Source organism: Ovis aries, chromosome 20 (assembly GCF_016772045.2).
Source record: "Ovis aries strain OAR_USU_Benz2616 breed Rambouillet chromosome 20, ARS-UI_Ramb_v3.0, whole genome shotgun sequence".
NCBI classification, from domain to species: Eukaryota; Metazoa; Chordata; class Mammalia; order Artiodactyla; family Bovidae; genus Ovis; species Ovis aries.
The window spans coordinates 29,412,115-29,438,182 of NC_056073.1; the positions used below are offsets into that span (position 1 = coordinate 29,412,115).

Consider the following 26,068-nt stretch of genomic DNA (forward strand, 5'->3'; position numbering starts at 1 on the left):
ATGTGGGAAAGCCATATCTGACATTAGAAAACCCACAAAAGCAAGAAACTGCATACATATGATGACTGTAAGGAGGCCTTCATTCATCATGGAAACCTAGAACATTATGTGAAGGAAGCAAGAAGGAAGGACTTCAGCCAGAAGTCAGAGCTGACTGCACTATAGATTCTACATGGGAGACAGATTTACTAAATGTGATGAATGTGGAAATGTCTTCCATGGAATCATAGCATTGTTCAGCATTGGGGAAAAGATCACACTAAAAAACTGAGTGTCATGGGTTTGGAAAAGTCTTCAGAGGTTGGATCTTAGAAAATATCAGGGAGTCCATATTAGAGAGGCTCTTATAAATGAGAAGATTGTAGGAAGTTGTATGGAAAGATATCAAGCCTCAACAATAGAGTCTCCATGATATTGGAAAATTCATATAATTAATGTAAATGGGCAAGATATATGGGAAATGGATATCTTAATTGCCCATCGTAGCCACAAAGAACATTCAGTGAATTTCTCAAGTCAAGAAAAGGAAAAGTCAGAAGTTCTTTTTGCTTCCAAAAGGAGTCTATAAACATGAACGATCAAGAGTTTTAAAATGAAGATGTTTACCTGTATCCCTGGACTTGTGCTACTATCTCCAAGATGACTGCTGGGGACATGTTATTTTCCCTTGCCCACTCTAATCTCACATCTTAAATTCATTCAAGTGTAGATAATATTGTCTGTTTGTTGTGAATTCATTTTTATGGGCTAAATAGGCTTGTATGAGTACCCCAGGACAAAATGACCAAAGTTTCAGTAAACATAATGAAAGGAACCACATCATTGAATTGTTAGTACTTTTTAAAATTTGGCACTGCCTCTGTGTTCTAACACAAGGCCATAGAGGTGTCGATCACAGAGTATATATTTCCCAGCTTTGTTTTTTTTTTTTTTTTAAGATAGAAAATGATATTTCACATATAGCTTTGACAGATAATAGGTTATTTTCTCTTATAGATAACACAATATAGTATCCTGGAGGCTAATATTTTGAAGTAACTTATTACTTTCAGTTCTAAAACCTACAGGCTAAAAGAGGAAAGAATCTATCAAAGCTATTCTTCAGCAATTTGGCAGTATAGCCCAATCTATGAGAATGAAGCTTATGGATTTTATAGTAGGTCATTAAATATAGGAACCACAGATTTCAAAAGATGGCAAAAATCATTTCACAGTTAGTTTATATTTGCTGCCAATGCCTGAATTTTCTGCGTAGATATTAAAGACTTTTTCAGCACTATAGAAACTACATTTTCCCCTTAATTTTATTATCTCCTTGTATTACGTGAAAGGATTTCCTAATATTGAGCCAACCTTGCATTCCTGGAATAAATTTCACTTAGTCATGGTGTTTTCTTAATGTGTTAATGGATTCTACTTGCTAATACTTTATTTAGTGTATTTTTACTCAATATTCATATAAAAAGCTGTTGTTTTTTAGATCTGTCATTTTTTTCTATATTCACGGCTAGGTTTTAATTTTCAGTTCAGTTCAGTCTCTCAGTTGTGTCCAACTCTTTGAGACCTGATGAATCGCAGCACGCCAGGCCTCTCTGTCCATCACAAACTCCCGGAGTTCACTCAGACTCACATCCATCGAGTCAGTGATGCCATCCAGCCATCTCATCCTCTGTAGTCCCCTTCTCCTCCCGCCCCCAATCCCTCTCAGCATCAGAGTCGCCCAAAAAAATAAAGTCTGACACTGTTTCCACTCTTTCTCCATCTATTTCACATGAAGTGATGGGACCGGATGCCATGATCTTCGTTTTTTGAATGTTGAGCTTTAAGCCAACTTTTTCACTCTCCTCTTTCACTTTTATCAGGAGGCCTTTTAGTTCCTCTTCACTTTCTGCCATAAGGGTGGTGTCATCTGCATATCCGAGGATACTGATATTTCTCCTGGCAATCCTGATTCCAGCTTGTGTTTCTTCCAGTCCAGCGTTTCTCATGATGTACTCTGTATATAAGTTAAATAAGCAGGGTGACAATATACAGCCTTGATGTTCTCCTTTTCCTATTTGGAAGCAGTCTGTTCTTCCATGTCCAGTTCTAACTGTTGCTTCCTGACCTGCATACAGATTTCTCAAGAGGCAGGTCAGGTGGTCTGGTATTCTCATCTCTCTCAGAATTTTCCATAGTTTATTGTGATCCACACAGTCAAAGGCTTTGGCATAGTCAATAAAGCAGAAATAGATGTTTTTCTGGAACTCTCTTGCTTTTTCCATGATCCAGCAGATGTTGGCAATTTGATCTCTGGTTCCTCTGCCTTTTCTAAAACCACCTTGAACATCAGGAAGTTCATGGTTCATGTATTGCTGAAGCCTGGCTTGGAGAATTTTGAGCATTACTTTACTAGCATGTGAGATGAGTGCAATTGTGCGGTAGTTTGAGCATTCTTTGGCATTGCCTTTCCTTGGGATTGGAATGAAAACAGACCTTTTCCAGCCCTGTGGCCACTGCTGAGTTTTCCAAATTTGCTGGCATATTGAGTGCAGCACTTTCACAGCATCATCTTTCAGGATTTGAAATAGCTCCACTGGAATTCCATCACTTCCACTAGCTTTGTTTGTAGTGATGCTTTCTAAGGCCCACTTGACTTCAAATTCCAGGATGTCTGGCTCTAGATGAGTGATCACACCATCATGATTATCCAGGTCATGAAGATCTTTTTTGTACAGTTCTTCTGTGTATTCTTGCCACCTCCTCTTAATATCTTCTGCTTCTGTTAGATCCATACCATTTCTGTCCTTTATTGAGCCCATCTTTGCATGAAATGTTCCCTCGGTATCTCTGATTTTCCTGAAGAGATCTCTAGTCTTTCCCATTCTGTTGTTTTCCTCCATTTCTTTGCATTAATCACTGAAGAAGGCTTTCTTATCTCTTCTTGCTATTCTTTGGAACTCTGCATTCAGATGCTTATATCTTTCCTTTTCTCCTTTGCTTTTCACTTCTCTTTTCACAGCTATTTGTAAGGCCTCCCCAGACAGCCATTTTGCTTTTTTGCATTTCTTTTCCAAGGGGATGGTCTTGATCCCTGTCTCCTGTAAAATGTCACGAATTTTAATTTTATTACATCATAAAAAAGACTTTAAGTTTTTGTTCTTTTTTGTTTGTTTTTAATGTTCTAGTACCATTTGTAAAGCATTGAAATTATCTTGTATTTGAAAGTTGAATTCTGATGTAAAACTATGTGGGCTTGGTGCTTTTTTGTGGGAAAAATGCTGTTTATGTAATTTGAATCATACAGAGTATATTTTCTGACCACAATGGTACCAAACTAAGAAATAACAGTAAGACAACAGAAAAATTTCCAAAAATTTGGAAACTAAGGAAAATATTTCTAAATAATGCCCTGGTCAGGAAGGAACTCTCAAAGGAATTTTAAAATACATAGATTGAAGGGAAATAAGTACAATCTATGATAAGATGTGAGACACAGCTAAAGAAATGTTGAGAAGGAAAATTATAGCACTAAATGAGAAAGAAAATTATAGCACTAAATGTTTATATTAGAAAAATGGAATAGTCTGAAATCAATAATTGAAGTTCCTGCTTCAATAAACTAAAGATCAAGAGCAAAATAAAACCAAGGCAGTAGAAAGAAGAAAATAATAAAAATAATAGCAGAAATTAATGAAATTGAGAATAGGAAAACAGGAGAAAAATCAGCAAAATATAAGCTGTCTCTTCAAAAAATTTTTCCAATAAAATATAAACTTTTAATAAAGCCAACAGGATTAAAAGAGAAGATACAAATCACTAGTAACAGGAATGAACATGGGATATCACTACAGATCTTGCATTATTTATTAAAAGCTTCATGAGGGCAGACTGAACAACTTTGCATTTATAACTCTGATAACTAGAACAATTCTTCAAAAAATGGCCCAATTCTTCAAAAATATAAGTAACCAAAACCTAACCAAGACATAGATAATCTGAATAATCCTTTGGCCATTAAAAAAATTGAATTCATAATTTAAAGTTGCCCAATCTTCAGGCCTAGAGGGCTTCACTAGAGAATTCTACCAAACACTGGAGGAAGGATGATCAGCAATTTTACAGTTTCTTTCAAAAAACAGAAAATGTTGTATTTCCCAACTCTTGTCGTGTTGCTGATATTACTCTGATACCATAATGAAACAATGAATGGAAACCACCTCCCCCGGAAACCAGTATCTCTCATAAACTTAGATGCAATGAAATATTAGCAAATGAAATCAAGGTATTTATAAAGAGTTATATACCATAATCAATATTTATTCCAACATGTAAAGCTGTTTCAGTCTTAAGCATTTGACAAAATCCAATTCTCAGTCATAATAGAAACTTTCAGCACCCTAGAAATAGAAGGTAACTTCTCCAACTTCATAAAAAAGATCTGCAAAACACCTACAACTAATTTCAAATACAATGCTTTCCCTGTAAGACTGGGATCAAGGTAAGTATGTTCACTCCCATCATTCTTACTTAACATATATTGGAAGTGCTTAGTGAAAGTGCACTAAGACCAAAAATAACATGAATTGAAAAAATTGCATATTTATAGGTAATGTAATTGTGCACATAGAAGATCCCAAGGAACCTACAAAAAACTTTAGGACTAGTAAGCAAATACAACAGGGTTGAAAGATACAAAATCAATGTGCAAAAATCAATCCTATCTCTATATGCTAATAATAGACAATCAGAAATTTAAGTGTAAAATGCAATGCCATTTGTAGTTACTCCTAGGAAAATTAAATGCTTGGGTATAAATCTAACAAATGTACAGGATCTGCATCTGGACTGGGAAAATGACAAAAAGCTGTTGCAAATCAAAGATCTAAATAAATGGAGACACATGCGGTGTTCATGGATTAGAAGACATGCATAGTAAACATACCAATTCTCCCTCATTGATTTACAGGTCCAATATAAATTATTTCAAAATTCAAGCAAAAATTTTTTGGAAGATAAGTTTGTTCTAAAATTTATACAGAAAGGCAAAGGACCTAGAAAAATTACATTTTGTAAAAGTGTAAAATGGGAGCAATCACTCTGCCTGATATTAAGGCCTACAATAGTGATCAAGAGTGTGATATTGCAGACATATAGTTCAGTGCATCAGGTTGGAGAATCCATAAGTAGGTCCACAGAAAAATGCCCAACTGATTTTTCACAAATGTACAGAGACAGTTCCGTGGAGGAGGGATAGCCTTTTCAGAAAATGGTGCTGATGCAATTGGACATCCATTGCCAAAAACATAAAAACAACTCAGCTTGAACCATACACCTTATATTTACAAAAAGCTGAAAATAGACCATGGAGCTAAAACATAAAACCATAAAGCTTCAAGGAACACGTAAGAGGAAATCATCAGGACCTAGGGTTAGGCAAAGATGGTGAGAATTGACGTCAAAAGCATGATTTATTAAAGGAAAAATTAATAATTTGGTCTTCATGGAGATTTAAAACTTTTGCTCTGTGACAGACTCAAGAGGATTAAAAGACAAACTAAAGAAATGGGAAAATATTTTTATACCATATATCTGATATAATTTATATCATATCTCTTCCCTTGTGGCTCAGCTGGTAAAGAATCTGCCGGCAATGCAGGAGACCTGGGTTTGATCCCTGGGTTGGGAAGATCCCCTGGAGAAGGGAAAGGGTACCCACTCCACTATTATGGCCTGGAGAATTCCATGGACTGTATAGTCCATGGGGTTGCAAAGAGTCAGACATGACTGAGCAACTTTCACTTCACTTCATCTGACAGAAGACTTGTACTGAGCATATAAAAAGAACTTACCTAATGGCAGCAATTAAGCAATTCAATTGGCTATGGGCAAAATCATGAACAGACATTTTACCGAAGAGTAAATTGCCTCCTCAAATAATGGAGGCACTGTGTCATTCACTATTTCATGCCCCCCACATCACCTCCCAATTATCCTCACTCCTAAAGTTACTTCAACTTTTTTTTCTTCATTGTAAGTTTAAATTCTATCAGCTGAATTTAGGCATGCTTTTTTAAAAACAAAAATGTGAAGAAAGAAATTTAATATAAGCACTTCAACGGTTACAAACACCAACCACCAGAAGAATATTGTCTGCTTGACTGGAAGCTTAGGGAGTAATATGAAGGACTCTATCCGGCAAAGGTGGCTGAAGCATTGGGGATCCTTTTTTCCCTAAAGAAACTGAGTTGGGAAGTGACCAGGAGGCACAGAAAGATCAGCCCCACATTAGCAAGCATAGATTTGCACTGAATTTAAGTAATCTACTCAGCCCCAAGAAATAAATATTTAATAACTAAGTGAGTGAAGTGAAGTCGCTCAGTCGTGTCCGACTCTTTGCAACCCGTGGACTGTAGCCCATCAGGCTCCTCCGTCCATGAGATTCTCCAGGCAAGAATACTGGAGTGGGTTGCCATTTCATTCTCCAGGGGATATTCCCGACGGAGGGATCGAACCCAGGTCTCCCACATTGCAGGCAGACACTTTAACCTCTGCACCACCAGGGAAGCCCCTTAATAACTAAGGCATTATGCAGCTGGATGCAATCCTAACTTTTGGTACTTAACTCCTAAATATTCATCAGCAGGTAGCATACACTGTTGAATCTCAGGGAAGTCTTTTTATATCCTGTATCTCAGCCAATGTGATATAGGTACAACAGAAAAACCGTTAGTTGTGAAAATAGGTATGTGAACACTTCGGTCTCTAGCAGTAGGTGCCAGTGGGATTTTATGTTGATATGAAAGAGCAAGTAGAATCAACCAATCTTTGGAATCATTCATTTCTCAGGAAGCCTGCTAGGTGCTCTGAATACAGTAGTGAACCAGTCATTATCTCCTGTGTCTCAGCCTCATACCAGCCCTTCTTTGTCCTGACCTGTAAGCAGGGTAAGGAGGCTCCAAACATTATTTCCTAGGTTCTTACTGTTACTTGTAAGAACTAGAGATCAAAAGTGGGAAGCATGGTTAACAGTTTTAATACTTAGCTAATGCCCGTAACTACAGTATTGTGATGGATAATTTTGTGTGCACTTGACTGAGCCACAGGATACCCAGATATTTGGTCAAACATTTTTCTTGGTGTGTCTATGGAAGTGTTTGGGGATGAGATTAGTGTTTGAATTGGTTAACTGCATAAAGCAGATTTTTCTTCCTAATGTGGACGGTCATCCTCCAATCAGGTGAAGACCTGAATAGAACAAGAAAGTCTGATCCTGTATGGAGTAAGAGGGAACTCCTCCTGCCTGACAGCATTAAACCTCCTTCAGATTTGTCTTTTCCTGCCTTCAAACTTGAAGCATTGGTTCTTCTTGATTCTCAAACCTGCTGGCTTTTGGACTGGAATCTCAACATCAGCTTTCTTGGATCTCCAGCTTGCCAGTTGCACATCTTCTCAGCCTCCATAATCATGTGAGTCATTTTTTAAATAATAAATCTCATTATATATACATCCTATTGGTTATGTTTGTCTGGAGAACACAGACTAATACAAGTATGTTCAGGAAGTTTGAAAATCATAAAATAGATTTTTGTCAGTTTAAGAATTCAAAATAACTGTATTGTTTATTATTGTAAAAATCATTTACATTAGTATTTCTTAAAATTTTGTCCCTTGAAAACTTTGAAATACCAAGGCTTGAAACCTGGCATAAAAACAGGGACTTGGACAGATCTGCAAAAACTTTTGGATAAGCAAGTAAGAATGTATCACAATGGTAAAGCCATCCATTGTGAAAGGTGGCAGAAAACCTTGAAATACCTGAATTCCTGAGTCCTTGAGTAATATTGTAAATAAGAAATTGTTGCTGATGCCAGAAACCAACTGAGAAGTGTGAGCAGATTCAAAAGCAAAAGCATATTTCTGTAATAAGGAGAAGGGCTGCACTAACAAAGTTTGCAGGAAAGTAGTCATCTTGAAACACTTTTGTAAAAGCAGTTCGATTTGAAATATACATAATAAATATTTCTTTCATAATGCTGACTAAAAAAAAACTTGTCACTTGAATTCATAAGACTGCAATTTTGACTGTCATGAAGAAAAAATAACATGGTTTACAAAGTATGTTCAAAGGAAAGTAGGTAACCTGAGAAGTTAACTTAATGGTTAAAGTTATTATCATGAATACTGGAGGAGGTGGTACCACACAGCTGGTTTGGGATTCAATATATAAGAAGACCAAGACAATCAACACTAACTGTGGAGTTTTGAAACCATAAGTCATACTTGTTTTAAATACCTGGTATGAACCCACTGACCCAGAGAAGTTTGAACTTAGTAACTGTAAGTTTTGATATAGTCTGTGTTACAGCTGGAGAGAGGGAGAAGGTTTGTAAGCAGGATAGAAGAGCCTTTAGAGAGCCCTTGGTCAGGCCCAAGAGAACTGAAAGATAAGAACCAAGATGCTTAGCTTTAGAGAATCTATTATTTTATCCTGACTTAATAACTGATTTTCACATTGCCTGCATAGGGACATTTTTTTTTCTTCAAGAGTAGCAGAATTAATGTCAGGGAAACATTAATAAAAATGTAATTCCATATGCAATTATGTATGATTAATAATCACAATGTATGATTACAATGTGAATCATAATTCACATTGATTTAATGAAAAAGAAGCTATTTAAGGCATTCATAATAGAATTCCTAGTCTGGTAAGGAAATTTATATTTCCTTTGATTCTGTCACAAGTAACCCCACCCTTATCCCTACTCTGTCAATCCTCTGTGCTTGGCAAAACATGCACTAATTGACTCAGAATCTAGCACCTCACAATTAGGCACAAGCACAGTTTTGGTGACAAATTCCTCAGAACTCTAGAGGATATCAGATATTCAGAGCTGTGAAGGTATCTCACTGGTATGGTATATGTGTGTGTGTGGAAGGTATATGTGTGGAAGGTATATGTGTGTGTATGTATAAGATTTCATGAATCTGACAAACAATGGAGGTTTCATTATAAGCAAGATAAATAGAGCAACAATGTCCAGATTACAGCCTTCTACTTGTCATAAAGTGTGGCTGAGGATGATTAATTAGTCAATCTGGGAGCCCTGTTAAGTTCAATAGATGAGAACGAACCATTTCAGGTCAGACCTCTTCAAGAAAACTCTCCCATGGCCTCCATCAAACAAGTTTGTGTTGTTGTTTTTCAATCACCTAGGATATAGAAGATAATTCATCTCAACCAGACTCTATTTTCTAACAAACATCTGATAATGTGTGGTGATAAATAAAGCCAAGTTCACAATTTTCTAGTCAGCAAGGACTCTAGGGTGGCCTCAGTTAAATGAGGAATGAACACTAACTCTGGCATATAAGACATGGGTCATGGAGATAGAATATTTTTCCTAATATGGCTTCTTTGATGGTGAATAAGGAATGAAATTCACGTGAAGCCTTTTCCACATGTATCACACTGATAGGGTTTCTCACTCATGTGGATGTTCTGATGCTTAATAAGGCTTCTATTCCTAGTGAAACTTCTCTCACACTCATTACATTCATAAGACACAGGAGCCTCAACATTTCCCACTGGCTTTCCTTCCTTCCCTGACTCTCCTAGGTCTGTCCAGGGTCAGGATTCTAAAGGTTTTTAATCCCTATGGATACACTGATGTCACATTCCACATAAAGGCTTTGCTGCACATTTTGCACAGGCATGGCTTCTCCCTGGTGTGGATTTGTGATGTCCAAGGAGGTGGCTGCTCTGGCTAAAGGCTTTCCCACACACACCACACACAAAAGTTAAATAAGCAGGGTGACAATGTACAGCCTTGACGTACTCCTTTCCCAATTTTGAACCAGTCCATTGGTCCATGTCTGGTTCTAACTGTTGCTTCTTGCCCTGCACACAGGTTTCTCAGGAAATAGTTAAGGTGGTCTGGTATTCTCATCTCTTGAAGAATTTTCTGCAGTTGGTTGTGATCCACACAGTCAACAGCATTAGCGTAGTCAATGAAGAAGAAGTACTTGTTTTCTGGAATTCTCTTGCCTTTTCTATGCTCCAACGGATGTTGGCAATTTGATCTCTGGTTCCTCTGCCTTTTCTAAATCCAGCTTAAATATCTGGAAGTTCTCAGTTCATGTACTGTTGATGCCTAGCTTGAAGGATTTTGAGAATTACCTTGCTAGCATGTGAAATGAATGCAATTGTATGGTAGTTTGAACATTCTTTGGCACTGCCCTTCTTTGGGACTGGAATGAAAACTGACCTTTTTCAGTCCTGTGGCCACTGCTGTTTTCACTAGCATATTGACTGAAGCATTTTAACAAAGTCATCTTTTAAGATTAAAAATAGCTCAGCTAGAATATATCACCTCCACTAGGTTTGTAGTAATGCTTCCTAAGGCCCACTTGACTTTGCATTCCAGGATGTCTGGCTCTAGGTGAGTGATAACACAATCATGTAAAAGATCACTGCTAATCACAAAAAACAAATATCTCAAGTTAATGATTTTTGTGCTTTTCTATGAATGGGAAGATGCAAGAATCTAGGGTCATTGAAATTCTTCCTTAGATTTCCATCTTAATCATCTAGGGGCTCCTTTATCCAAAGCCCAGAACGCTTTATTCTGTTTTTCCCAAGTGTTGTTGGGCAACTGCAGCAGGTTGAGACTTAACCCTTTGTATAACTAGATGATGTACAACATTCTCTGCTCTTTTTCACAATGCATAACTGTTTTAAGGAATATGCTCAATTGTTTAAATAGAAAGTCCAAGATAATTGAACAAATTATGATGATTGATAAAAGAGTTTAGCAAGCTTGTAGAAGTTTAAATTTATTTATTTATTTATTTTTGGCTGTACTGGATCTTTATTGCTGCACTCTGGCTTTCTCTAATTATGGTGAGCGAGGGGTACTCTTCATTGTGGTGCATGGGCTTCTCATTGAGGTGGCTTCTCTTGTTGTGGAGCACAGGCTCTAAGCACACTGGCTTCAATAGTTGCAGCACAGAGGCTCAGTAGTTTTGGCATCCAGGCTCTGGAGTGTGGGCTCAGTAGTTGCGGTGCACAGGCTTAGTCGCCCTGCGGCATGTGAGATCTCACGGGAACCTGTGTCCTCTGCACTGGCAGGTGGATTCTTAACCACTGGACCACCAGAAGAATCCTAGAATGTATTATCTTCATTATCGAGTTTGTGTTTTCATAAATGCATGCCCCTGTGTAATCCAAACCTGTATTGAGGAAATAAGATAATGACAGAAATAAATTTTGATATGACTTAAGGAACAAGTCATAAGTTCTGAAATAAAGATAATTTATTACAGAACAAAGAAAAATTAAATTTAAAAGAATGTAATGAGAAAAACAGATATTCAATACAGATTTTTATTCTGATATAAAGAAGCAAATTATAACAAAAAAAATTTCAGATTACACAAAAACAGTAAGAGGAAAGCTAAATTTTGAATAAATCCATTGGGTCTTGGATTATTTAGTAATGTAATTAATGAAGTGATGTGAATCACTGAGCACCGTGGAAAGAGATTAGTATTTCTTGAACTTTTGACTTAAAATACTGACACTGGTACTTCCTTGGAGGTCCAGTGGTTAAGACTCCACAGGGGACACAGATTTGACCCCTGGTGGAGGAACTAAGATCCTGCATGCTGCCCTTGGTGCCGCCAAAAATAAATAAATAAATAATACTGACACAATGAGGACATCAAAACAATCTAGATAGTGTCATTGATCTAAGAGATTTTCAGATTAGTCCCCATACAAAAAAACTTAAAACATCCTAACATCTTGTAGCTCATAACTGAAAGAACTCGACAGAGGGTTACCCAGATACCAACCATTTACAATAATCAATCAGCTATGCTAGAGGATAGACTACATATCTTTTCATTCTTTCTAGAAAAATTAAATTACAAAATTAACATTAAAAGACAGTCCAATAATATAAAGTCAAAATTTTAGTTAAAAATTATTATGTGTGTCAGGCAATTAATAAAATTTTTTTCTGACTTTCATGTTTGTGATGTTTTTAAGACTTCAAAATTTGTAATATGTAATTTTCCACTTTCATGCCTATGTTTCACTCAAATTATATATATTAGATCTGCCAGTGTCTATATTTCTCTTTTAAGTTTCATAAGGGTCAAGACCTGTGTTCATTATTATTATGTCCAGTCCTTAGAGGGAACCTTTGACACAAGAATGCTTTCAAAGAGAATCTGTTAAATGAATGGATTAAAAAAAAATCAAGTTAACATATACTATCCCTTCAGCATTTACTATGGTCCAGTTTAGTTCAGTCACTTAGTCGTGTCGGACTCTTTGCGACCCCATGAATCGCAGCACGCTGGGCCTCCCTGTCCATCACCAACTCCCGGAGTTCACCCAAACTCATGTCCATCGAGTCGGTGATGCCATCCAGTCATCTCATCCTCTGTCGTCCCCTTCTCCTGTCCCCAATCCCTCCCAGCATCAGGGTCTTTTCCAATGAGTCAACTCTTCGCATGGGGTGGCCAAACTAGGGTCCAGGGACTATGCTAATCGACGTACATTTACTTCATTTTTCTTTCATTTTACATACAAACCAGCTGTACACTGGTTTATGTGCCTGTGTCTCTCCTTCTAGACTGCGATTCCAGAAAAACAGAGTTTGAGAGTTAAAAACAAACGGAAAACCCAACCACGGCTACTATCTCTCCTTTGTGGTGTTAAAGGGACCACAGTTAGGGGAGAGCCTCAGGAAGGAATGGATGGTAACAACCAGAATTGGAGGAACAATGAAGTCCCTTCCAGCCCTAACATTTTGCGTTGCTACGAACATTGACTTCTAGACGCCCGGAACCACTCAGCACAGAAACCTCGAGGGGCGGAGGTTTCCCCTCCTAGGGCTGGATTTCTGGCTCCGAGCTTTGTGATGAAGTAGTCACCATGTGCATTAACCTCCGGAGCTCCTAGAGAGTACAAGGATGCTCCTAGCAGGGAAAGGGCTGCTCGGCGGCGGAGCTCGAGACGATGACGTACTTCCGCCCTTTGTAGGTTTTCTGAGTGATGCTGCCTGCGCGGCGGACCTGGAGCTCCCGCGAGCCCGAAGGTGAGTCTCAGGCACTTCGTTTCGACTCGCCCGCCCCAGGAAGATTAAGATCGGTGCCTGGGAGTAGGTGAGGAGAGGACGTCTGCGCGGGCGTGGCCCCCGCCGGCCTCTCGTGATCACCTGGACACACGCCTCGGAAGGAGGTCCCGCCCCTGCCCCCGCCCGGGTCGTGGGAGAAGACCCCCTTGTGGAGGCGGAGCTTTGTGACCAGACCCGAGGTGAGGAGGTGAAAGAGGGGCTTCCGGAACTTGCTTTCGCTGCCTGTCAAAAGCCCAACTTATATATACCCATCGTTTTTATTTAACAAGTGTTAACATTAAACAGTATTTATCGCATCTGTTTTTTCTTTAAATATTTCAAAATAAATTACAAGCATCGTGACTTGTCATCCTTTCGTATGTGCATCTCTGAAACTTAAGGACATTTTACATACACAAATCATAACCCCAATATCAACACACTCAACTAAACGTAAGTGCATCCCCTAATATTACCTGACACCTACTGCATATTCGAATTTACCCTCGTTGTCCTACAAGTGTTTTTTGCAATTGGTTTACACCAACTAGGGTCCAGTTAAAGACCGTTTGTTGCAAGTAGTTAAGTCTCTTAATTTAAAACAGTCCTATCCTTCCCTTGGGCTTCCCTGATGGCTCAGTGGTAAAGAAACTGCCTGCTAATATAGGAGATGCGGGTTCCACTTCTGGGTCGAAAAGGAAATGGCGACCCACTTCAGTATTCTTGCCTGGGAAATAAATCCCATAGACAGAGGAGCCTGGCGGACTGTGGCCCATGGGGGTCTCAAAAGTCTCGGTAACGACTTAGCAATTAAACAGTAACAATAATCCTTCCCCTCTTTTCTCCCCACCCTATTGCCTGGTTGAAGGATATTTCAGTCCTTTCCTAGAATATCTCCGTTTCCGAATGTGCCAGTTTCCTCATGGTATTTAAGTTATTCCTTTTTTCTTTGCCATTGTGATCAGTTTTCCTTTGGAATTTATTTTACAACGCAGGTGGTTTATTATTTTCATTATCTCCTAGTAATTGCTAATATGCTGAAGCTAATAAAGAAGCTCAGGAATTCCCTGGCGGTCCAGTGGTTAGGACCTGGCGCTTGCAGTGCACAGGACAGGTTAGAACCCAGGTGAAGGAACTAAGATCCCTGTGGCACACATGTGGTGTCAGAAAAAAAGAAAAAGAAACGCTCTTTTACACTGTTTCTGCCACCTCGTGGTTTTTTTAGTTCAATTAAGGAAGATGAGGACACTTCAGATTCTGTAATTGTTATCACTCTTTTATCATATACTTGCTGCCTGAAACATAGGCACTTAGTGAATATTTAAGTGAGTTCCCTTTGTGAATAACGTGTAATACATAGAAACTGAATTTTGAATTTAGGATGAATTGCCCTACTTGTTTGCACACATCTTCAAGATTATGGCTTTCACTGTATTATAATTTTATCCCCATGAGTTATAAACTCCTGTGTATACCCAGCTCTTAGCACAGCTCATAAATATCTGCCCAAAGTTTGAAGCTCTTTTTTCAAACAAAAGTTAAGCTCTTTTGCCTTTCAGTTGTGTTTTTTCAAAGTTAATTTGATGAATATATTGACATTATACCTAAGTGGCTGTCTTTTGGATCCAATGCACTAGCCTCCGCTTCCACTCTTTCAGTGCTTGCCTTTTCTTCTTCCACTCTTGCCTCCATCTTCATTCCCTCAGCTCGCTTACTATCCAGTAGCAGAGCTTCTTAAAACATAAACCCGGCCTTGTCATTTACCCTCCTATACACCTTCAGTGGCTTTCCTGTGCATTTAGAATAAAAAATAAACTTCTATGTCCTGTCGGGGGATTTGAACCGTTCTCTCCCTACAACCCACCTCTACTCTGCAGAGCTCAGTCCTTACTGTTCTTAGGGCTCATTAGCTACCTCACCTCTCATCATCCTATCTTAATAGGTCCTACATTTATTTGATAACTTGATGCTGGTTGGTTTTCTTCACAGTACTTATGACAACTGCTTATTATTTTATCTGCCTCCTTACTTTTGTTGTTTTTGCTATTATTTTTTTTTAATCTTCCCCATTAGAGTGATAGTTCCAGCAACACAGGGACTCCTTCTCCCTGGAACAGAGCCATGAAGCAGTACAGCAGAAGGAATCAAATAGGAAAACTTTGAGTAGTTAGCGTAAATGGCACCAAATTTATTGACTGTGTTTTAAAATACAAGAGTCTTAAACCAGTTAGAGAATTCAGTTTCTTTTAGTTGTAGGACTGAAGTCCATGGTAGGACTAAGGTCTCCCTTTCCTTGCTGGCTGCCCCTGGGGGACAGGTCTCAGCTTCTGGAGGCTGCCTGCATTCCTTTACAGGTGGCTCCCTCCATCAGCAAGTCAGTGGTTGTGTATCTAATCCTTCTCATGCTTCAACTCTCTGACTTCCTCTTCTGCTTAAAAAAAAAAAAAAATGCTATTAAAGGAGTTACGTAGTGGGTTAGGCCCGCCTAGAAACCTCCTAAGGTCAACTGATTGCTAAACCTAATTACATCTTAATAATACCTTTCATCATGTAAACTAACAATCTTCAGGGACATGATAACATGATGGAGATCATAGGGCAATCTTAGAATTCTGCCTACCACAGTTCCACTCTTTATTTATTCTGCAAGTTGAGGGTTGAGGGACAGTTGGGTTATTTCTGGTTTGGAACTATTGTGAATAAAATTGCTCTGAACATTCCTGTATTTTTTGCTTTTAGTGAGCATAAGCACTTGTTTCTTTGGGGTATAAATCCAACAGTGGAATTACTGTATCAGGGGGTACACAGACATTCATCTTGTCAAAAAATGTTGAGACCATCACTCAGTATCTGAAATGAAAAGACAGCTGAAGAGATCCTCTCACTAGGACCTAGGTACAGTCCTCAGTAGGTACAGAAGAGGTTGCTGCTCTTACATAAGGGTTTTGAGAAACATGGGGTTCAGTGGGCTGACATCTGTGGAGGCATGGTTTCATGGGACAAACTGTTGTTCATTAGTTGGCACTCAGAGCTGTTTATTTTAACAAGTCATTCCCGACTAACTGATTTTCGAAAGCTATGGGTTGTCACTAATTGATGGACTTACAAAAATGTGTTCTCTGAAATGAATTGTTGATTGAATAGATCAGCTCTGGGCTACTTGATACCACAGTTGCAGAACATTTTTATTCTCAAGCTTTAAGAGATAGTTCTAAAGAATTTTCCAAAGTGGTTGTACCCATTAAACTATCATATCAATGTATTAGAGTTCCATTTGCTCCAATTCCTTGTTGATTTACCCTTAAATTATAAGATGTGTATTTACTTTTAGAATTTTTAAAATGAAGTCTATTGTTCAGTATTTCTATTCTCCTGACACCAAGGCATTAATACACTCCTTTTACTGAACTGACCATCTACCACATCTTGTTATTATAAAGAATTTTAGTTTTATATTCCTCCCCTTTGTGTAGAAAAACATTCTCATGTAAAAAAAATGTAATAAGGGCTATCCATTGAAAAATTCCACATCATACCTGCTCCCAACCACTTATTTCCCATTCCCAGGGACAAGTAATGTTGCTCAGGCATCCAAATATATATATGTATATATTTTTTCTTCCCCTTTCCCTTTTGTTAATATTTTTCAAAGGATGGGATCTTGCCCATCCTTTCATATCTGTACATAAAGAGCTTCCTCATTTTAAAAACCTGCATAGCAGTAGTTATGGATTATTATATGGATTACTATAATTTATTTACCTAGTCCCATCTTGGTGGCCATTTGGATTGTTTCCAACCTTTGTCTCACAAACAGTGCTTCAGTAAATAACCTTTTATGTACATCATTTTACATGTGAGTGAATAAATTACAAGAGATTTCCTCCCATAATCATTTACACTTATCACCATATTTTGTCAGTTCTTGAGCTTATGTTGTTTCCTCTATTTCATACCTTCTTTCTGAGTTCACCTTTCTTTGCTGAACTCTATATCCTTTACTTACTCTCGTAGGAAGTGTTTTTGGGTTGTAAATGACTTCATTTTGCTCTAGTTACTTATATTTAGCTCAGGGTAAATATAAGTCATTTCTCCATTCCGATTGCCTTCTAGAATCTGTTAGGGAGCACTTTGCTGTGTTTCCTTCATAGGTAATCTCTTTTCCTTTGGTAGTTATTAAGATTGTCTCTTTATCCTCAATAGACTTCACTTTCACTCTATTATGTCTAGGTGTGCACTCTTGATCTGAGAGGTCAGGCCTTCATTTCTGGAAAATTCTTAATTTTTTCTCATCAACTATTATTTCTTAGTCATTCACTACATTCTTTTCTTCTGAAGTTCCTGTATATTAATGTTGTAGTATCTTAATATTTTATATTATAATCTGTATCAGTTCAGTTCAGTCGCTCAGTCGTGTCTGACTCTCAGCTACCCCATGAATCGCAGCATGCCAGGCCTCCCTGTCCATCACCAACTCCCAGAGTTCACTCAGACTCACGTCCATCGAGTCAGTGATGCCATCCAGCCATCTCATCCTCCATCGTCTCCTTCTTCTCCTGCCTCCAACCCCTCCCAGCATCAGAGTCTTTTCCAATGAGTCAACTCTTCGCATGAGGTGGCCAAAGTATTGGAGTTTCAGCTTTAGCATCATTCCTTCCAAAGAAATCCCAGGGCTGATCTCCTTCAGAATGGACTGGTTGGATCTCCTTGCAGTCCAAGGGACTCTCAAGAGTCTTCTCCAACACCACAGTTCAAAAGCATCAATTCTTCAGTGCTCAGCCTTCTTCACAGTCCAACTCTCACATCCATACATGACCACAGGAAAAACCATAGCCTTGACTAGACGGACCTTAGTTGGCAAAGTAATGTCTCTGCTTTTGAATATACTGTCTAGGTTAGTCATAACTTTTCTTCCAAGAAGTAAGCATCTTTTAATTTCATGGCTGCAATCACCATCTGCAGTGATTTTGGAGCCCCAAAAAATAAAGTCTGACACTATTTCCACTGTTTCCCCCTCTATTTGCCATGAAGTGATGGGACCAGATGCCATGATCTTCGTTTTCTGAATGTTGAGCTTTAAGCCAACTTTTTCACTCTCCTCTTTCACTTTCATCAAGAGGCTTTTTAGCTCCTCTTCACTTTCTGCCATAAGATTGGTGTCATCTGCATATCTGAGGTGATTGATATTTCTCCCGGCAATCTTAATTCCAGCTTGTGTTTCTTCCAGTCCAGCGTTTCTCATGATGTATTCTGCATATAAGTTAAATAAGCATATATATTTATATATTATATGTATGAAAGAGCAATTAACATTAACTGCTCTTTTTAATCTCCTGTTGCATTCAGAGTAAAGTCTCAGTATTCTCATAATCACTGTTACTCTTCAGCTGTGTCCATTCTGTTGTTTATCCTCTGATGCATGTTAAATGGGTTAGGGTAAGAGTCTGTTGTTTGCTTGGCCTGTGATGTTGAATCTCCTGCCAGCGCCTTTTCTCTGCTTGACTAATTTCTGTTAGTTATTTCAGGCCCAATTCAAATGTACTTGCTCCTAAGCCACATTGTTTCATTGCTTCACGCTTTGTCAGAATTATGTTTTTCCTACTCGTTGCTCTATAGACATTTGGTTAAAGCCTCTTGTTGCTTTTCTTTTTTAAATTTAGTTAATTTGGCTGCCTTGGGGCTTAGTTGCGGCACTTCGGATCTTCTCTTTTGTTGCAGTATGCAGACTTCTAATTGTGGCATGTGGGCTCAGTTCCTCTGCAGCATGCAGGATCTCAGTTCCCTGACCAGGGATTGAACCCACATCCCCTGCACTGCAAGGCAGATTCTTAACCCTTTGACCACCAGGGAAGTCCCTTTGTTTATTTTTTTGGAATAAGTACTTTATTTCAAATGACTCAAGAAACAACAATAAACATTTATTTAGTACATGAGTCTGTGGCCTTTGGTTATCTAGGCAGTGCTTACTTGTACATCTGCAGTCAGCTGTGAGCTCTGCAGATCTCAGCTGGAGTCACTCACATGTTGGGGCGGGGCGGGAGGGGAGGGGAGGTTATCTGGCTGTTAGGTGACCTAGGATGGCCTCATCTGCTCCATCTGAAAGACAGTATATCCTCTTAGCAGTTATAGAAGGCATGGCCATGCAAGAGCAATCACACTAGCTTCTGTCACACTTGTTAGTATTACACTGGCCAAGTCAGGTCATGTGTTAGACCCAGAATCACAGCAGGAGCACACAACAAAGTCCATGTCTACAGGGAGGGGTGAAGAAATGGGGTCAGTAATGTCTTCTGCCATATGCCTTTTTAAAAATTTCAGTTTCTAAACATACATATGTATACCTTTTATTAACATGAATGATAGTATGATATTATTCTTATACTGTTTTTTTCCTCATTGTTTATTTCATTAAGACATAATTTTTCTCATCAGGTGCGTCCTTCTGAAGAAGATTAAATCAGAGGATCTTAAATCAGTTACACCTCCACCCCAGGCTGGATTGAGCCCTTCTAAATCAATCCCAGAATGGCTTCAGCAGGGGAACAGGAGGGATTTAAGATTGTGAAGGTGGAGGAAGACCCTATCTGGGACCAAGAAACCTACCTTCGAGAGAACAACTTTTCTGGCCAGGAAGCCTCCCGCCAACTTTTTAGACACTTTTGTTACCAAGAGACTCCTGGTCCCCGAGAAGCACTGAGCCGGCTTCGGGAACTCTGTCATCAGTGGCTGAGGCCAGACACACATACCAAGGAGCAAATCCTGGAGCTCCTGGTCCTCGAGCAGTTCCTGACCATCCTGCCTGAGGAGCTCCAGGCCTGGGTATGCGAGCACCATCCCGAGAGTGGGGAGGAGGCAGTGGCTGCAGTTGAAGACCTGGAGCGAGAACTCAGTGAACCAGAGAACCAGGTGAGAGGAGGAAGATGGCCTTCTGGACATAGAATATGAAATGAAGGGTGAAGTTTGGTGACCCAGGTTGGTTGGTTGTAGCCACATGTATTAGTTCTCTGTTGCTGGGTAACAAGTAATCCCCTTAGCTTTAATGGCTTAAAAAAAAAATTACCTCCCAATTTCTGAGTCAGGTTTTGGGAGCCACTTAGGAGGATCTCTCATGACGTTGCAGTGAAGATGTCAACCAAGATTATAGTCCCCTGAAGACCTACTGCAGCTGGTGGATCCACTTTCAAAATGGCTTACTCCCATGGTTGTTGGTAGGGGGCTTTGGTTCCTCACTGGTTGCTGGCAGGGGTCTTTACTAGGTTTCTCCTTAGGGCTCATTGAGTGTCCTCACAACATGTCAGTTGGCTTCTCTGAGAGAGAGACAGAAATAGAGGAAGAGAGGATAAGGATGAATCCTCACGTTTTTATGACTTAGTCTCAGAAATTATATACAGTGGCTTCTGCCATACATTCTATTCAGTAGAAATGAGCCATTTTAAGTACAACTCTCACTCAAGGGGAGAGAAATCAGGCTCCACCTTTTAGTGGAAATAATGTTGAAGAGCTTATGAACATATTTTAAACCATCACACCTCATTGGGCCACTCTTGTTCTCCCCCTTCTGCTTTTGGGTGTGGAATTAAACTCTGGGCTTTCCACTGTGCAATTGCATAAAATGTCTCATACAGTTCCATATGATCTCTCTCACTGAGTGTGAGTCCAGGTTCCAGTAGTCATCCTCTTATGAATCTAAATATACCTCCCTGCCTTTAGGCCCCAGATTGTGAACATGGACTTGCCAAAATGCTCTCAGGGGATGCAATGCATTTGAAGGGCAAGCGGGAATCAACAGCTTTCCAGCTTCAGTCCATGGTGACGCAGCTCAAATGTGAATCTTTTGGGCTCCACAAATTTGAAGAACAAGGTAAGGACGTTTTTAGGTCCATTCAGAGGATCTCTGGTGGTCCAATATAGGGTAATAGTTGAGACTGTGGACTCTGGGACCAAATTGTTTCAGTTGGAATTTAAGCACTGCTACTTAGAAGCTATGTGACATTGAACAGGTCAAGTCACCTTCCTGTGCCTTCAGTTTATGCGTCTGTAAGATGGAAATAATCAGAGTACAGAGTCAGAGAGTCATTTGAAGATTTAATAAGTTAATATATATAAAACATTTAGAGCAGCACCTGCTTTGTAGTAAGCCCTTCACAGTGCCTGCTTGTGTACATCTTCTCTGGAAGTCTCACCTTGTCTGGGTGACCTCCAGCCATTTCAGCAGGTGCTGGTTACCCCTTACTTTGTCTCCATATCTCAGTTTAGGTTGTTACATTACACTGCCAGTTTTGGATCCTAAATTGTGTATATTTGACATGAATCTTCCTCTTTGCCATCCTATGGTTATACCCTTTCATAAAGGAAAAAAATGATACTGATCTATTATTCTAGATGGTGAAACTGTACTTAAAAACCAGGACTTGACATCAAAACAGGAAGTCTTAAAAGAAATGGGACATTTTGAGAATAGCAGACTCCAAAGAGATATTCCTTTAGATTCTAAATATAGAGAAATGTGTAAACATGAGAGCAGGGCAGAAAAACAGAGCGGACAGCCCACTGGAGAGAGACGTCACAAGTGCAACGAGTGTGGGAAAAGCTTTACTCAGAGTTCAGTTCTCATTCAGCACCAGAGAATCCACACTGGGGAGAAGCCATATGAATGTGAAGAATATGGAAAGACCTTCAGCCAGAGGTCAGGCCTGATTGAACATCAGCGGAGCCACACTGGAGAGAAACCCTATCAATGTAAAGACTGCAGGAAAGCCTTTAGTGCCAGCAATGGCCTCATTAGACACAGAAGGATCCACACAGGGGAAAAACCATATGAATGTGAAGAGTGTGGGAAAACCTTCCGCCTGAGCTCGTACCTTGTTCAGCATCAGAGGATACACACTGGAGAGAAGCGCTATCACTGTAGTGAGTGTGGGAAAGCCTTCAGCCAGAATGCCGGGCTTTTCCAGCATCTCCGAATCCACACTGGTGGGAAACCCTATCAGTGCAGTCAGTGCAGTAAAAGCTTTAGTAGGCAAACACTCCTTATAAAACATCAGAGAAGCCACACTGGAGAGAGACCGTATGAGTGTGATGAGTGTGGGAAAGCTTTCAGTCATCATTGCATAAAATGCCTCATTAGGCATTTTAGAATCCATACTGTTGTCAAACTGGACTAAACTAACCCTATGGACCACCAGGGCCCTTCAGTGAGGTGATTCTCAGGAAAGTAAGATATTCAAATGGCTTATTTTACTCTTATGAAATTCATTTGCTTTGGAATGCATGACTTTTTTGCAGACCATGTGCTGCTGTCTCCTGAGTGGATGACTGTGGGTGTGAGCATGTGGGCACTTGCTTGGCAGCTTCCTTCTTCCCTATCCCTTTGTTCATTTCTAACAATTTCCCTTAAAGCAACCAAATCTTACCTGGGAATAAATTGGTATGTAGGGGCCATTATTGAGTAATACTTAATATTGATCAACTCTAAATGACTAGCATTTGTGTATATACTCAAAGGATATTCAGAGGTGAGTTGTTCTTTTTTTTTTTTTTTTTTGTAAAAGTAACATTTTAAACACAATAAGGTTTGGGGGAATAAGAATTGTTCCTATTCCCATAGAAAATCATTATCATTGTCAACAATCTCCCCAGGAATGTAATGGATATTCTCTTTAATACTTTCATCAGAATGGTTGGCAAACTTATTTACTAAGTAGCATTACCCCTGGTGTGAGGTGTATAGATTTGATGGTTTAGAAATCCATGTCCCATTTTGATATTGAACTCCAAATTCTCAGTGCAGGTCATTACTATATTTAAGGTTCCCATTTTTGTTATAAATAATGATTCAGATGATACTTTAAGACCTTTGTGGAACTTCCCTGGTGGCCCAGTGATTAAGACTCTACACTCCTAATGCAGGAGGCACAGGCTAGATTCCTGGACAGGGAACTAAGATCCCATGTGCCATGTGATGAGGCCAGTAATAATAAACCCTTTGCAATGTGCCTGTTTTATTCATAGCCTTTTCTGTCACAGGCTTTAGAAGTTTAACCATGTGGAAGGCCACTGTAAGCAGCAGCAGAGCAGCATCATTGAGATTATAAAGAAATGGAGCCTCTGGCCTCAGGCAGCTTATGCTTAACTGGGGAGACCAGCAGGTTCAAGCCGTTTACTGTCAGGGTTAAACACAGTACCTGCTTCTCCATCTGTAAGCTCTATGACTTTGGGCAGTTTAATTAAATGTCCCTATGCTACAGTCTCCCTATCTATAAATTTAATAGGGGGTAAGAGTACCCTTCTCATAGGATACATGAGATTAATACAGACTTGTAAAGCACTGAAAATATAACTCAATAAATGTACACTGTGATTTACCTAAGAAATAATACCGTCTAATGAATGTAGGTGGAATTTTAAGTATCCTGTTTGAAGTAAATGGAATGTTAAATGCCTCTACTGACAATCTCATTATACTTTTCTCCACTGTCAAAATGTTAATCAGAATTTCAAAAGAAAGGAACTATAAGTTCAACTTAAAAATATACCGTGCTAAGCATGTCTTCAAAGTTTGTTTTAGGAAAGTTAAAGAAGCCTATATATGTATGTATATATATGTAAATATATAAGGTGTGTGTATATATGTAAATATATATATGTGTGTATATACGTGTATATATATTTGGTTTTCCTTATAGCTTGGGGACCATAACAACAACAAAAACTAAAATTCCTTGACTGTTTCATTTGGAAACAGAACATTAGCTAAATGCAGACTATTTAAAATAGGGCTTTTTTCTTTTTAGCCTTACTTCAGGGCATGCAGGATCTTAATTCCCTGACCAGGGATAGAACTTCATGCCCCCGACAGTAGAAGCATGGAGGCTTAAACACTGGACCACCAGGGAAGTCCCCAGAACAGTGCTTATTGAATTTTAGAGTATCTACAAATCATCTGGAATCTTGTTAAAATAGATTCTAATTCAAAAGGTAATGGTGGAGCCCACAAATCTGCATTTTCAACACACTCCCAGTGGTGCTGATGCTGCTGGTTCATGGAGCACATTTGAATATCAGGACCCCAGACAGTCCTGATGGTCCTTCTACAGCTAGAGGTGTCAGGCAAATTCATTTCCTTCTCATCCTCCCACTGAAACCCTTTATGTCTGCATGTTGCCCCTACACCTGTGCTCCCCACTGCCAGCCCCACCCTCAGAGGAGTGGGATGCCCATGAAGTGCAATGGGCAGGTGGCTGAGGGGGCTGGGAAACCAGGCAGCATTCTCTGCTCTGCACAGGCAGATTCATCACTTGGGAAGTCTAAGTAGTTCCTGTAAACGTTTGCTTTAGGAAAAAGCCTCTGTTCCAGAGCTTCCGCTATGCCTCCTCTCTCCCTTTCACATGAACTCCCAGGGTGACAGGAAAGGAACTGTCCATGTTTTACAAGCACAGTGCAGACCTGCAGTCCTCACTGCCCCCGCCCCCTGCAGCATCTCGGGACACAAGGACAAGGACTCAGCGGCATGTCCTTAGCTAGGGTGCTACTACAAACCACACGCACCTTCAACACAGACCTTTAGTTTGGTCCCTCTGAGATTCCAGCACCAGGGCTCAGACAGCCCTTTCCTGTCTCACCTTTCCAGAAAGGCAAAGAAAAGCTCACAAAGACGAAAGCAACCATAAAAGAGAGGCCCAAGGCATAAAGGAGAAGAGCTCAGGGGAGGAGAGGAGAGATGGGAGGAAAGGGCCTGATAGGGCAGGCCTGCGACCTAAGGAAACCAAAGGGAGAATTGGGGAATGTTGCTTTTTCTTTTCAGTTTCTCTTTCATCAGTCTAGTCCAAAGTGTTCTAGTCTCTGATAACACACTCCGGCATTCAGCCTTAAGACAGTGACATGAAGGATTTTCAGTGCCTGTGAGCAGAGGAGCATCTAGAAAAGAAGGGAAGTTCAGGCAGTGAGCAGAGCACTCAGCCAGTCAGCAGCATCTGCTGAGTACCACTTTGGGCCAGTGGGCACTGTTGTGGGGACTTGGGACACATGAGGGTACCCTGCTTGAGAAAAACAATAAACAGTAAGTATAATAAATGAGGCTTCCCAGGTGGCGCTGTGGTAAAGGATCTGTCTGCCAGTGCAGGAGACAGACGAGACACCAGTTCAATCCCTGGGTCCAGAAGTTCCCTGGAGAAGGAGATGGCAACCCACTCCAGTATTCTTGCCTGGAAAATGCCATGGATAGAGGAGCCTGGTGGGCAACAGTCTATGAGGTCACGAAGAGTCGGACACAACTAATGACTAAACACAGCACATAATAAATAAATGACAGTGTAATAAAGTGTTTTGGAAACAGAAGAAAATGGAGCAGGATAAAGGAGTGGGGTTTCATTATCTCGGGTGGTCAGGGAAGGCTTCACTGAGGAGGCATTTGCGCTAAGATTTGGAGCAGGTGAGGGAGTTGGTGCTGCCTGGGAGGGTGACTCAGGAAGGGAATGGGCTGGTACAGAAGCCTTATGGTGTAGACTAAAAAGTTTTCCCCTGGGGTTTCACAGGTGCTCCTCACCATCCCCCTACAAGAGGAAGACATGCTATTTGCCATTCACATTCACTGTTGAGTAAACTCAGCTTGGTGACATGAAGTGATTGTCATCTCCCAAGCAGGCGAAGTTGAGCAAAGTCTTCGAGACTGACTGACTGTCTAGTGCTCTTTCCCACTGCTGCTGCTGCTAAGTCACCTCAGTCGTGTCTGACTCTGTGCGACCCCATAGACGGCAGCCCACCAGGCTCCCCCATCCCTGGGATTCTCCAAGCAAGAACATTGGAGTGGGTTGCCATTTCCTTCTCCAATGCATGAAAGCGAAAAGTGAAAGTGAAGTCGCTCAGTTGTGTCCGACTCTTAGCGACCCCATGGACTGCAGCCTACCAGGCTCCTCCATCCATGGGATTTTTGCATCCAGAAACTTTGTCCTTCCCCCAAT

General features: G+C 40.0%; 1 protein-coding gene across 2 annotated transcripts; it reads left to right on the forward strand.

The window, feature by feature from the left end:
* Nucleotides 1-13,032: 13,032 nt before the first annotated feature.
* On the forward strand, nt 13,033-23,761 carry ZSCAN31 (zinc finger and SCAN domain containing 31). Of its 2 annotated transcripts, none has more exons than XM_015102563.4 (4): nt 13,033-13,309; nt 19,542-20,015; nt 20,820-20,970; nt 21,492-23,761. In XM_015102563.4, the coding sequence occupies exons 2-4, from the start codon at nt 19,635-19,637 to the stop codon at nt 22,271-22,273; spliced, it is 1,314 nt and encodes a 437-aa protein (XP_014958049.2). In that variant the 5' UTR covers nt 13,033-13,309; nt 19,542-19,634; the 3' UTR covers nt 22,274-23,761. The 2 variants fall into 2 exon arrangements, with proteins under 2 accessions (XP_014958049.2, XP_042093089.1); XM_042237155.2 differs by having other exon boundaries at nt 13,033-13,091.
* Nucleotides 23,762-26,068: the final 2,307 nt, after the last annotated feature.